Here is a 15,103-nt window from a genome sequence, read left to right as displayed (position 1 = left end):
CAAACTCAGTTTAAATATTGGCTAATAGAGCAGTGGACAGGAAAATTCCAAAAGAAAAGCATATTGAAAACTTCTCACAAGCAGCAAGAAACAGGACCGCTTTTTTTGTCCCCCTCGGGGCTAATGCCCTCAGTCTCCAGGTCTTCTTATGCCTTCTAGTGGTTTAGCTAGGTCATTGAAATGCAGCTGAAATCAGAGCACTGGTGGGCTCTCGCTTAAATTCAGAAAATTTAAATCAGGGTCCTAACAGGTCATCTCTCCCAGTCCCCTTTATTTTATGGATGAGAAAACGGAGGCCCAAGGGGGTGAACGATGCATCTAACGTCCAGGGTGGGGTTTATCCACACAACTTTTCCTGCTACATGCTACACCCAGTCAACTTCTATTTATTGAACGTCTCAAATGTGACTTTTGAGCTAGCTGCTTCCATATGCATTTTTGCCTCAGATCATTCCAGGGACTTAACCTTTCCAATGCATTACCATAACTACTAATGTGACCAAACAGAAACATTTGGTAATGCCTTCAGGTAGAAAATTCTATGAATTTTAGGATTTGCTGAGCAAAACACAGAAAGACCTATTTACACAGTTTTTGAAGTACCCAATTGATGTGAACTGTGTTTTCAAAATCAAATGGAATCTTTTTAACTTCATGTATCAGGAAACTTGTGTTTAAAAGAAGTCGTGCTAGGATTTCCTCCATTTAAGAAGCTAGGGGAAATTCAAACCAATGGAAATTCTTAGTAGAGACAATGTGAGTAGAACTTCCTGGCATTGATGACAACCTCACCCTGTGGCCCCCACCAGCTGCCATAGTGAGAGGAAGACCCTGCAGAAGAAGGCTAATTCTGGCCCCAACTCAGCTGTTCTAGACTTCTCACTTTAATGGGAGCTTTGCCTACACAAGTGGTTCTTAACGTTTTGGGAGCTAATGGGCCCCTTTGAATATCTAATGAGACCATGACAATGAAGAAGGCAGTGTTTGATGACCTTATTCAGACCTTACTGTGCAGTAGGGAGTGTTCTAAATGCTCTCCATATATTAATTCATTTATTTCTCACAACAGCCCAATATTTTCATGCATTTGAAGATAGGGAAAGAAGAGATTAAGTAACTGCTCAAGGTCACATCATGGGACTAGTAAATGGTGGAGCCAGGATTTTTACCCAGATAGCTGCAAAGCATGTCGTCCTCATCATACATCACACTGGCTGACTTTTTAAATAAGTTCCAGGGATTTGCAGACCTCCTGAGCACCCCGCCCCCCCCCTCCACCCTAGGACTGCCTAGGGGTGCATGGTCCTTAAGAGCCCTTCTGCTAAATGCTCTGTAATCTGCCTTCCCCTCCTTCATTTTGTGGGTCTGCACAGTAGTTTTAAGAAGCAAAAGAAGGGAAGGCCTGTTCCTCCCAAAGGCTGCAGCTGTTGCCATCTTCTCTCCAGTGACTCCATGGGCCTTGAGTCAAACCCAAGAACTTGCTTTGGAATTTTAATCCCCCTGCATTCCTCGTGAGAGTAAGGAGGGTTTGTCTGACAGGTCTGCTCTGCCAATGCCACACACACTCAACTTCAGCTTAAACCTGGTCATGCTTATGAGTCAGGAAACTGGTGTGGCTTGCAAGATGGAAATCAAACATAAATGACTTTGACAGTTCTGAGGCCTGAAAAGCTATTCTACAGATTATCTGTTTCTTTTCTTTTTTAGGTACACGTTGCCTCTCATGGAAGGAAAAGCTAATGTCACAATTCTTGACACTCAGATCCGAAAGTTGCGGTCCCGATCTCTCTCCCAGATACACGAGGCAGCTGTGAGGATGAGGTCTGAGGCCACAGAGGTGAAGTCCACGCTGGCGGAAATTGAGGACTGGCTTGATAAACTGCTGCAGCTGACTGAAGAGGTAGGACTTTTAAACTACACAAAGGTCACTTGATATGGAAGAGGGATTCTGTGGAGGGGCACCAAGGATAGAGAAGGTGGTAAGAGAATGTAGTACATTATCTTGGATATTGAGCAAATCTGACAGAGGTGAGACCAAGAAGTGACTGGGCTGGGGTAGTAATGGGTAATGGGGTGAATATCACTGAAGTGAGAACAGAAGAATTTTGAGTTGGTGGTTCTGGAAAGATCTTCAAAGTGGACAGATCAGAGAGTATGTCAAGTAGAGGGAGAAAGCAGCAAATCTATGTAGCACAGAGGATTGAAGTGCCACCTTTTCTTGGGACCGGGAAGACCTGGTTTTGAATCCTGGATCTACTGTATGTAACCTTGGGCAACCTCTCTAAGCCTCAGTTTCCCCATATATAAAATGGGATAATTGTAGTACTCACTTCATAGCATTGTATTTAGATGATGAGTATGAAGGGCTTAGCATGGTGTAGGGCACATCGCGGTGCTGGGTAAATATTGGCTGCCATTAACCTCTGTGTACTGGAAAAACGAGAGTATAAGACCCCTCCTATTGACCCTCAGAGATTTGGGTGGGCAGGGGTCATAATATATTTGTGGATAGAAATACATTTGAAAAAACATGCGATTATAGGTAATTTTTATTTTCTACTTTTTATGCTTTGGTACTTTCCAAGTTTCCTATGGTGACAACTTATATCACCTTTATAATCAGAAAAAAAGGGGGATTTAAAAGACTAAATTAATATTTCAGATTTGGCAAATATTGGATTGAGGTGGAGATACTTGGTCAGTGTCCAGTGAAATATATGAAACCAATAACCCTTGACTACTGATGGCAAGAAAAGAGGGGGTATTTCCTAAACTACCTCTCAGAGCTGTGTAGGTCAGACTTTTGGCAGGTGAAGCCACCACCCCCACCCTGCTTCACTCTATTCCCTTTAGATCAGCCACAGCCTGCCTCCCCGCCCTACAGACTCTGTGGTCCCAGAAGACGTGCGACTCAGGAATTCAGACAGAGCCCTAATCACAGAGTTTCTAAGGGGAGCCCCGAGGAGCCAGCCTGCAGGGTCTCCAGTCCCTCTGTGTTTAGACTAACTCCAGTTTTGCTTACTTTTCCATCCACCCATGTGACCAGCCACAGAACAGTATGCCTGACATTATCATCTGGATGATCCGGGGAGAGAAAAGACTGGCCTATGCACGCATTCCTGCACACCAGGTTTTATACTCCACCAGTGGTGAGAACGCATCTGGGAAATACTGTGGGAAAACCCAGACCATCTTGCTGAAGGTATGGCTTCAACACCGTGTCATGTGAAATACTTACATGCAAACCCCACATTCCCAAGAAGGGGCTGCTTTATTTTCTGACCGTTGAAGGACTACTAGGGCAATCACGATCAATTCCTACCCATTCTGGCATCTTCCCCTGGAGTGATAATTCCCAGAGAGAAGTCTGATGCCTGGCTTCACAGAAATATAAGTGGATTCTCATATCTGTTTGTACATTTAATCTGATGGAATAAGTTGTTTGGTTGAAGTACATGAAGAGAATCAGGCCTCAAATAGATATGTAATTGGAAAAGGGAGGAGCATTTTAATATCTTTTTCAGATAATTGTGGATACACATCTTTGATATAACACCAGACTCAAGTAGTAGCTTCTAAACGGCTATTTGCAGTATGGAATTTGAAACTGTATCAATGACCTTTTCATTCTCTGCTACATTGAAATCCATTGGTTTTTCTTGTACTTTGAATGGTTCTTTTATCCATCCCTGATTTTGTAACATTTAGCATTGATCATTTAGAAAATATTAGTTCATGAAATTATGCAGATTTTCCTAATGTTGACACATTTTATCTTGCAACATTGGAAAAAAATCACATTTATTAATATTACTCATCAGGAAAGTCTTTATGTATCAGGATGCTATGAAGTTCACCATGACAGCTACAAGTTTTAAAAAATTCTTACTTGTTTTTACTTGGAAGACTGACTTCTATCATTGGCTATAGAATACAGTCAGTTATCATCCTTGAAGTAACAGGTTCACTTGGTTTATGTTCAAAAAAACATCTGCCCCACACCTAAGTCTGAGTGGCCGTTTTTGTCCGTCAATCACTGTTTCAAGTAAAAAAGGTTTCCATTAAAAAATAAAAAGGGGTCATCTTGGTAGCTCAGTCATTTGGGCATCCAGCTTCGGCTCAGGTCATGATCTCATGGTGCATGGGTTCAAGCCCTGCATGGGGCTCTCAGCTCTCAGCATAGAGTCCACTTTGGATCTTCTGCCTCCCTCTCTCTTTGCCCCTCCCCCTCTGCTCTCTCACTCTCTTGCTCTCTCTCCCTCTCTGTCTCAAAAATAAATAAACATTTTTTAAAAAGGCTAATTCAGATGAGCGCTGGGTGTTGTATGGAAACCAATTTGACAATAAATTTCATATTAAAAAAATCAAATAAATTTCTTAAAATAATAAATAAATAATAAAAAAATAAAAGGGCTAATTCAGAGGTGCCTGGGTGGCCCAGTCAGTTAAGCGTCTGACTTCAGCTCAGGTCATGATCTCACGGTCTGTGAGTTCAAGCCTTGTGTTAGGCTCTGCACTGACAGCTCAGAGCCCGGAGCCTGCTTCAGATTCTGTGTCTCCCTCTCTCTCTGCCCCTCCCCTGCTCACATTCTCTCTCTCTCTCTCTCTCTCTCTCTCAAAAATAAATTAACATTAAAAAAATTAAAAAGTAAATTTAAAAAGGCTAATTCAATTCACATTTCAAACAACCACATAAGAGATTTTTCACAAGCTATACAGTAATATGCAGCAGAAATAATTTGTGTATACTTTCCATTTCATCACACAAAATATTTTAAAAACGTACTCAAGGGGGCGCTTGGCTGGCTCAGTCAGTAGAGCATGTGACTCGATCTCAGGGTCATAAGTTCAAGCCCCAGCTTGGGCATGGAGCTTACTTAAAAAAAAAAAAAGTTAAAAGAAAAAGATATACTCAAGGATCGTGATTTGATAAGATTAGTAACTTTTACTGATTTATTTAAAACTGGCATTTCTTTTCTTTACTGAGAGTGATGAAGAAAACTATCATCACAGGTTCAGTTTGGTGTTTCTGCCCCAATTCCTGCTGCAGTGCCCAGAGTCTTACCCACCACTGCTTTTGTGCCCTCAGTGCCCATGCCAGTACAGCGGAAAACGACAAGTAACACGTTAGTATTATTAGGAAAATAGTGTTACTCCGTGAACCTCCTGAGAAGGTCTCAAGGACACACAGGGGTCTAGGGATTACATTTTGACAACCACCGCTTTCGTTGTTATCACAATCTCTGCTGTAGGGTCATTTGGAAACATTTTAACTAAGCTGACATAAAAGTAGGCTGGGGAGAACAGGAGAACAGTGATTGGATGTTCAGTCTGTTTGTGGCTTGAACTTAACGTCACCGCGTGTGCTACAGCCAGTGTTATTGTGCATCTCACAGTATCCGCGGGAAAACAACCACGGACCCAAGGTGCCTGTGCAGCTGCGGGTGAACATCTGGCTGGGCCTGAGTGCTGTTGAGAAGAAGTTCAACAGCTTCGCAGAAGGAACATTCACCGTCTTTGCTGAAATGGTACATTTCATGACATGACTATCTTTTCTGTCCGTGGGGGAGTCCTTTTACATGTCCTCCTTAGGGAAAATGCTCACAGATCAAAAACAGCCACAGCCATCAGCACTACCTAGAATCCCATCTGAGGGACCTTCCTCTGGGGGCATAGGGAAAGATTGGCCACACTGGGACGGACCCACCAGAGTGATTCACACACAGACAACCCAGGAATGAGGACACTGGGCAGGTGCAGACCTTGAGAGGTGTGCTTGGGGGGTGGGGGTCTTTGCACCACGGAAGACTCATTCCTCACATAGGGAAACCTCTCTCAGTGATGGTAAAACTGGGTATCCTGTTGACCATGCTGACTGCCAGGGCCACCCGGGAGATTCTGATTCTGTAACTGAGTTAGGGATGAGCACCAGCAGTGATTCCAGGGTGGGTGGATATGAGACCTCAGTGGACCACTTTGAGAAACAGTGAAATACATGGGAAACACACAGAGCCCTTACAGAGCAGGCTCGGAAGTGCCACTGGAGATCAATAGAGGGTGTGCTGCAAGCCACACGGAAGGCCCGGAATGTCTGATACTTATGCACAGTCAACTGGACCACGTGGAGTCATGGCATCAGGGCACGTGCAGGAGACGCTTGCTCCAACATTCACGTAGGGTTTCTTGACATCGGCCTGTCTCCAGCTCTGAGGCTGGAGCTCAGCTGGGAGAAGCTAGCTAGCACTGAGCAAGAATCAACCAGTCCAGGGCTCCGTTTCACCCTTTCTAGATCTTTCAGACTAGATAGCTCAGACTCTAGTTTCAACTCACATTAAAGAGGTGATCCACACATCTTAGTTGCGTGACGAGTTTCCTTAGATTCTCACAACCTATGAGTACCAGTAGGGGCATGTTAACGACAATAATGGACATTTCAACTGGTTCTTGCCCTCCTGTGCTAAAACCACACCTCTGTTCTCTGCAGAATCCACCATCACCCTGCATCCCCTACCAGATTTCTGGAGGTCTCTGAGGTGCTTCACATGTGTTAACAGTCTTGCCAAATTCCTTGCCTGGATTTTATTCTAGCCATGCTGGCCTCCAAGCAGAAGTAGTGGGAACACCTTGCTCCTCTATTCTGTGTCCTTGTCGCTTAGAAACCAGAGAAGCCATGCGCATGCCCCCAAGTCTCACAGCCCCTTGTAACAATAGCTTCTTCAGCTACTTCCTGAAGCTTATCTCCTTTCAAGGCTCAGAGCCCATATCTGAGACAGGTACTACTGTGGTTGCTTGAACCCAATTTCCCCATCAAGCCTCTATTCAGACTTGTTCCTTCCTTCTTCAACCTCAGTCAAACTTCCCTGTCACTTGCAAATCATCTTTGCAGTGGGCTCATCAGCAGAAAAATGGAAATTTCAGCTTGCACCCCAACAGGGACACTCACCACTGGCAAATCACAACCTTTTTGATGGTTGACAGAGTGAAGAGCAGACCTTTGTAGATTTATAAGTTCCAACTTAGAAAGAAATGCCCTGTAAACCAAAGTCTGTCATTGCCACTGAACCTGGGCTTCCAGAAAGATCTTGATCTTCATCCCCACTATATTCCAGAGGGGATGAAGGCACAGAACTTTTAGGCTCCATAAAGGCTGCGCCCTTAAAGGACCTTCATATGTCAGACAGGTTCTTTGTAGACTGCCTAGGAAATGTACCATCAATTATAATGTTGATTCTGTGGGGAAATGGGCCCTGAGTTCTAGACAGTAGACTGTTTACAAGTAAACTCTTAGAAGCCTGCACATTCATAAATTGATGACTTTTATGGGTATTTTAAAAATTAGGTTGACTAAAGAGACTCTTAAATACAGAGAACAATCTGAAGGTTGATGGGAGGTGGGGGGAGAGGGGAAATTGGGTGATGGGCATTGAGGAGGGCACCTGTTGGGATGAGCACTGGCTGTTGTATGAAAGCCAATTTGACAATAAATTATATTTAAAAAAATTTTTTTAATTAAAATAAAAATTAGGTTCAGAGAACCATTTGGAGCCATTCAGTATAATAATGGAAACAACTAGTGTGATATACCACTGTTCACAATCATTTGCACATTTGAACAATTCTATGAGAATTGGTAGTATTATCCCCAGTTAACAGATGGGAACACTGAGTCTTAGAAAGATGAGTGATTTTCCCAAAATTACATAATCAGTAGCAGCTCGAGTTAGGTCCCTACCTTCTAGGTATAAAGTTTTTTTCACTTTCTATCATTGTTTAGCTTAAATGGGCTTAAACATTTAGAGGCGGGCTTTATTTCTTGCTCTCTGATGGTGTTTCTCTAATTTGTTTTTAACAGTATGAAAATCAGGCTCTTATGTTTGGAAAATGGGGCACTTCTGGATTAGTCGGTCGTCATAAATTTTCGGATGTCACAGGAAAAATAAAACTCAAGAGGGAATTCTTTTTACCTCCAAAAGGCTGGGAATGGGAAGGAGACTGGATAGTTGATCCTGAAAGAAGGTAAGTTTTTCCACTCTCTGAGAAAACAGGGATGACAATGAAGCCTTTCCCTAGAAAGTGCTAAATGAATCTTCTCCATCATCATTCTTGGAAATATTTATGTAACACTCACTGAACACAAGTCCATAGAAACTTGAAATATGTCATTGGTGCCCCATAATAAAACAAGGAAATACAAAAAGCACCTAGTGCTAACATTTGTTGAGAACTTATTATGTGTGAATGTGTCAAGCAGTGTACTAAGCACCAGTGTGCTAATCACTTTGTTGAATCTGAACTACAGCTCTACAAGGTAGGTAGTGTCAGAAATTATGAAGGGTCTGAGATTTTTAACAAGCAAACAAGGTCACCTGCTATACTTCCATGGATGCTGGAAGGAGATTCAGGACTCCTGGGTCAGAGACAAAGGACTTCACGGCCAGCCCCAATAGCTGTACCAGAATTAACATTTGCTCTAGTCACTCTGTGGGAATAGGGAGTCAGTTCCCACAGAGTGACAAGGAGATGGTCAGATGGTACTTAAACATGAAGTGGTTTGTGTAACAGGAGAGGAAACTGAGCTTAGGGAACCAGAATCAATTGGTTAGCAAGCCCGCTGGCCCTTTGCTCCAGAGAGAGAGAGAGAGACACTCTCTCTGTCTTCCAAGATTATTCCTCATATAAACATCCTTAACTGTGCAGAAACACAAGAACTCATAGAGAATTATCTCCCAACAAATAATAGCATTATCTCCACTTCACAAGTGAGGAAACTGAGAACTACAGAAATTAAATAACTTACCCAAACACACATGGGTTGTGAGTGGTACCAGTCCAGCCTGGGCACCAAAACCAGCACTCAACTATTTTGCTGGAATGTCTGTAAGAAACAGTAGAGACTATGCTTTAAATGGGTGAATTGTATCTCAAAAGCTCGTTGTTAAAATGAAAGAAACAGTAGAGGGGAGGCAAGCATGTGTCCCCGGGAGTTTGGGTTTCTGCAAGTTGCCAACACCCTTGGAACCAGAGCTCCCCTTCCCCACCTCATCACAGCATACTTGACTTTGGAGGAAACGAGCTTGTGAAGCTGGATCTTAAGGCCTCAAGCTGGAGTTCTTCCTCTCTGTCCACATTTGTTTCCTGTGATCACAGGCATTGGGGAAGGAAGCCAATGAGCATGCTGGGTCTGGTCTGGTCTGTCAAGACCGGATGATTCCACATGATTGCTTTTAACCCACAACAGCTTGCTTTGGATGGGGTTGGGGTTGCTGGTGAGGAGAAGCGAAATGGGATCTGAATTGGACAGAAGGAAGAAAGGTTAGTGAGGACAGGGAAAGGCAGAGGCATTGTGTTTGGAAAAGTAGAAGGGTCAAAGCATGTCAGGGGTTGACGGGACCTCAGAGGCGGCAGCCAGGTCTTCTGTTCTCCTTCTCGGGGGCCCAGAGAAATGACGGGATGAGCTCAATTTATACAAAGAGTTGGGACTACTTACTTTCTGATTTCTTTCCAGTGCTTGATTCTAGGGGAGGATGCAGCAGGGAAAAGATGTAGGGCCATGGTGAAAGAAAAAGAAACCTCACTTGAGTGGGCACCTGGCAGAACACTCCAGTCAAAGTTGGAGCCTCCATACTTTCCATTATGGGTTGTCAAAATAGTTCCAACTCCAAGAGGAAAATTGGCCTGGCAGAGAGTCAGTATGGATTTCTTAAGTACCTAAATGGAGTCTGGAGTCTTAAATGACCTGGTTTGGCTGTCGACCTAGGAACTATCCAGAAAATGTAAACTCCTCCCTTCAGTTTGTGTTACGTAGACCATGCAAGCCATGAGTAAAAATTTCCACACTTGGCCTCATGAGACTGTCTCCCCTCAATTTTTTAAAATAGGGGGAATGAGGGTGGACAACATCCTATTCTTTTGAACTGTTAGCCAGGAGTTTTGCTGGGAAAAAAAAAAAAAAAAAAAAAAAAAGCTGAACGGTCCTGAACTGAAACAAAAATATGGAGCATAAGATCTCTATAAGGAGCTGCCCACAGGACTGTTTTCCCAGTCCCCACCCTAATTACTGAGAAGGAGCAGGCCTGCTAACTGGAGGAGTGCTCTATAATTTAGGTCTCCTTGTTCCCGCAGACCCCTTCTTCAAAGGAATGTCAGAAGCTATTAGGAAGAGGAGTTTGGAGTGGAGAACCCAAGGGGTAGAGTGAGGAGGGAACCGGTGTAGATGTTTCCCGACCATTGGGCCGAGCTGGGGTGGTTGGCTTCCATTGCTCCTTTGGTAACCCGAGCCTCACCCGCAGCTTGTTGACTGAGGCGGACGCAGGTCACACGGAGTTCACGGATGAAGTGTACCAGAATGAGAGTCGCTACCCCGGGGGGGAGTGGAAGGCAGCCGAGGACACCTACACCGATGCGGTGAGCGGGCTGCTCCCCAGAGAGAGCCTCAACCCTAGCTCTTTGGAACCACAACCCGTGAACCCGCCGACCATGAGGCGCGCGGCCTCCCCCTCTCTTCTGCTCTGTCTCCTGTTCTGAACAGCCTTACCTTAACTTTAAGCCACACAAGTGCACCTATAAATTACTTTCTCTGGAGAAGTCACTGGGCCTGTTTAGATGTTGGTACAAGGTAAAATTTGAGTTGTGCAATAAATAAATATTTATCATTTAACTCGTTTAAAAAGCACAACAAATAGAATGTGTATGTCTCTAAAATATTCAAACAGCATAAAAGGAAATGAAAAGTAATTCTCCCAGATTTATATTCCACCCCCACCCCACCCCGTGGTAACTACTGAAAACATGTTTCTGTTCTTGCTCAACTATATAACTTTTTCCTTCCTCTCTCTCTCTCTCTCTCTCTCACACACACACATACACCTAAATAGAATTGTGTTGTGTGCACAGTTCAACAACTTGTATTTTCCATATGACAGTGTATTGTGGACATCTTTTGATATCAGTACATATAGAACTATGAACTTTTTAAAAAAATGCCTGCAGAGTGTTTTATTCTATGCACCCTCTCTAATTTATTTAAATGATCCTCTCCTTGTAGACATTTTTTTTTCTAGTGTTAGGTTTTTTTAAGCAATGCAGCAGTAAATGTTTTTATATGTACATTTTTATTCACTTGTGAAAAATTTTTTTTTTAATTTTTTTTTAACGTTTATTTATTTTTGAGACAGAGAGAGACAGAGCATGAACGGGGGAGGGTCAGAGAGAGAGAGGGAGACACAGAATCTGAAACAGGCTCCAGGCTCTGAGCAGTCAGCACAGAGCCCAACGCGGGGCTTGAACTCACGGACTGCGAGATGGTGACCTGAGCCGAAGTCGGACGCCCAACCGACCGAGCCACCCAGGCGCCCCCACTTGTGAAAATTTATCTCCAGGAAAAATCCCTGGATTGGTTTGGTCAGATTTCAGTACATATGCAATTTTGATAAGTATTGCCAAACAGCTTTCAAATAGGTTGTATAAGTTTGCATGTCCAGCAACAGCTTCTTAGAGGGCTGTTTTCCTAAACACTCACTACCCCACTGCCACAGCCTTGTCACTGCATGATCAGTGGTACCCTGATGTCATCTCCATTTTCTCACTCTTAATTTAAAGTGAGGCTGGGTAATTTTCCATGTGTTTATGGACCACCTTTACTTCTGTTCTTAGGAACTTTTTTTTTCATAACTGTCGGTTTTAATGCAGTCAGTACTTAAGTGAGTATTTAACCTAAACCTTGCTTAATCTTACATGATTAGCATCTAGAACCTCCAGTGACATTACCTTGTACTTGAAAACATGTTTTTTTCCACACTTTTTCCATCTCTGATGGTTTCTTTCCTACTAGCTCCTCATAAAGACAGTTGTACCATTTCATAATTTTAAGTTGAACACAGGAAATTGCTGATATTTGACCATTTTTGATGGTCAAAGCAATTCCCATGGTTCAACCCAACATACCCCCTAACAGTGGAAATGGAAGGTATTCTAAAAAAACTAATTTCGTGTAGCAGCTGTGCATAGAGATTAAAGATTCTTCTGAGTGTAGCTTCTAAGTTAGCACGTGAATACCATTGTTAAATGTGAGGTACCATCTCCCTTTTGCTTCTTATTGGACCCTATGACTTGCTTGTCTTCATTTTTTCGTTTTTGTTTTAAAGAACGGTGATAAAGCAGCATCGCCCAGCGAGCTGATATGCCCTCCAGGTTGGGAATGGGAAGATGACGCATGGGTATATGACATAAATCGTGCAGTGGATGAGAAAGGTAACATTTTAGATCTATTACATGCCGGGCTGTCTGCAGCAAGGCCCTGCTTAACCAGAGTAAAGTGTCCTTGGCAGGGAGGAGTCTTACTTCTGTTGGTTTGTGACAATCAGGTCTTGGATATTAGCTGTGACTCTTCAGATGCAAAATCTGAAGGACAAGCAAGTGGTTGGACAGGTGTGGGTGGGGGGCAAGAGTGAAAAATACAAGATCACAGGGGGCCAGGTGGCTGCACGTTGAGATGCTGGGGATCCAGGGTGAGAATTCGGGAGGGAAGTGGAATTTGGACTTTCTCTTTTCTAATCACACCCATAGCTTCCCTGGGAACATCACACTCAGGACCCCGTAGCTCAGGAAGAAGGACTATAAAATGCCTTAAAAGTCAACCTATTCAGCAATAATGCAGATTGTTGTTGTGGCTTTTTTTTTTTTTTAAGTAAGGTTGACATCCAATAATGTAGATTATTGACATAGATTCTGTTAATGGTGTTTATCCTTTTCAATGAATAGTAATGTAAAGTTAAATGACTATAATATTTGGAAATATCAAAAGAGAAAATCTGATTTTTTTCCCTTATGAAAGAAAAAAACAACCATAATACAGAAGGGTTCAACTAGATAATAAATTTCTTACTGATCTTGATGCACATGCCAAGCCTTATAATAACAGCTAGCACTGAGCACAAACATAGTCCTAGTTATTTGCATGTGTTATTTTGATGAACTCTGTTTTAAAAAGGTATTCTTTATCGTTATTGCTGGGGAAATTAGGCCATAGGCAGGTTTACTAACCAGCAAGGAACTTTTTTAGTGAACATCCAGCGGTGGTGATGCTGGGATTTAAACCCTGGCTGTGCAGCTACACAGACGACACCCTTCAGCACTGTCCCCATCTGCCTCTTGCACTGTGCTTTATTCGTAGATGCACTAAATTACCATGAGTGATTGGAGGGAGAAAGGGGAAGGAGAACCTCGTGGGTGCAAAGGAAGCAGTTTGAAGAGGGATCCAAGGGGACAGAGCTGTATTCAGTTTGGCTGAACTGCAGCAAAGTGGAAGGGGCAGTGGCATTCCTTGTCACCACAGAGAATGTTGATGGGGGAGCAGAGAGATTGACTGGATGTTTTCTGGAAGTTTATGTAGCAATCTGGCAAATGCATCTCTTTGGGATAACCGTTTGCAAACTCTGTTCCAGGCTGGGAGTATGGAATTACCATTCCTCCTGATAATAAGCCCAAATCCTGGGTTGCAGCAGAGAAAATGTATCATACTCATAGACGGCGAAGGCTGGTCCGAAAACGCAAGAAAGATTTAACACAAAGCACTTCAAGTACTGCAAGGGTAAGAGTTACCATGGAGGAAGCTACGTCCGGGGAGTCGGGGCGGGGGGGCCCACACAGAATTCCAGTGACTCTGCTTTTTCTACAGAAACCATTTGCCAATCAAGGGCCTAATGCCTGCTCAAAGAGGTTTGCAAAATATTCCCCCCACCCCAACCAGCAACAACACATTACCTGCGAGCTTGTTAGAAACGCCTCACTCCAGACCTACTGATTTAAGAATCAGGGGTGCGGCCCAGCAGTCTGTGCTTCAACATGTCTTTCAGGTGACCCAGAAGTAGACTGAATAATGAGAACCACTCTAGAGGTAGCAATAGAAATTATTTTGGTGGCATAAGGAAGTAGTGGCAATAGTTCAGCCCTTGGAATAAGATACACAGGGACTCAAATCCTGGCTTTACTTCCTTTCTCATCTGCAAAATGGGTATAATACCATGCTTTTAATTAGGGTAGTATAAGGCTTACGTGGAATAATAGTAAGTGAAATGGAATAATACTGCTTATAATAATAAGTGGAATGTGTTATGTGCCTTCTCTAATGCTAGGTACTGAATACGCATTATCTGTAATCCCCGAGATATACGTTTATCCTCATTTTTTAGATAATGCTCACAGAGGTTAAATGGACTCTAGGCCACCTGTCTAAAATGACTGAGCCAGCCATGTTTGAACGCAGGCAAGGCTGTTCCACAAAGTGCCTGACTCATAGTAAATGCAATGAAGTTACTTTTTATTAGATAGGGAGCTCCTTGGACACAAAGATGGAAGCCGTCCACTTTGTATCCTTCTTGCCAGCTCAGAAACTAGTTCCTAACAACTAGTACCTCCAACTAGTAGTTGGAGTAGTTCCTCCAACTAGTAATGGAGGAGAATGAATAAACTGATAAACGAATACCTCTTATTCAACTACCCGTATTCTGATGGGGTGAGAAGTTCCTAGAGGCACTTGTCTCCCTCCTGCCTGCCACAGGAGAGCACCAAGAGGGGGTGGGAAGAAGACTAGAAACTTGGCCCAGTCCTACCAAAAAGTATTGTTGAGACTTTGATCCTGTTCCCTAACCTCCTCACTCTTGGCTACCTGAAATATTTCAGTGCCACTGTGAATACCACTAGAGCAGCGATTACAAGATTGTGCTTGACCTGCAATTACGTTTATTCAAAATTGAAAAACGAATCTCTACAATGGCTATAGCCTCCATAGAGCTCTTATTTCTGAGATCCTAAATATGATTCAGTATTATTTTGCATTTATTAAATCTAGTAATACTTTTAAGGTATTTACAGAAAATGTCCACCAGTAAAAGTCAGCCACACGAAGGCACGGACCCTGTCTTGTCTTGTCCTTCACTGCCTCGTTGGCGCTTAACACAATCTCTGTCACACAGTAGACACGCAGATTTGTTGAACTGCATATGACACTGAACACTGAGGGCATTTATGTATAAACCGTTTTGAAGATAAAAAGTACTATACTCATAAGTTATTAGTTATTACGGAAGTAATATATCTGATCTAT

The 15,103-nt window shown here is 43.0% G+C and overlaps 1 protein-coding gene across 2 annotated transcripts in view; it reads left to right on the top strand.

Annotated features, from left to right (window-relative positions):
• MYOF (myoferlin) overlaps positions 1–15,103 on the top strand; it is a 153,597-nt gene that overhangs the window by 94,237 nt on the left and 44,257 nt on the right. For both annotated transcript variants that reach the window (XM_042909322.1, XM_042909321.1), the window contains 7 exons: positions 1,708–1,900; positions 3,047–3,202; positions 5,397–5,528; positions 7,853–8,016; positions 10,290–10,404; positions 12,144–12,249; positions 13,443–13,588. In XM_042909322.1, the coding sequence (XP_042765256.1) occupies positions 1,708–1,900; positions 3,047–3,202; positions 5,397–5,528; positions 7,853–8,016; positions 10,290–10,404; positions 12,144–12,249; positions 13,443–13,588 (1,012 nt within the window). The remainder of the gene's footprint in view (positions 1–1,707; positions 1,901–3,046; positions 3,203–5,396; positions 5,529–7,852; positions 8,017–10,289; positions 10,405–12,143; positions 12,250–13,442; positions 13,589–15,103) is intronic.

This window comes from Panthera leo, chromosome D2 (genome assembly GCF_018350215.1).
Source record: "Panthera leo isolate Ple1 chromosome D2, P.leo_Ple1_pat1.1, whole genome shotgun sequence".
Lineage (NCBI taxonomy): Eukaryota > Metazoa > Chordata > Mammalia > Carnivora > Felidae > Panthera > Panthera leo.
This window is presented reverse-complemented; position numbering and strand designations above follow the sequence as displayed.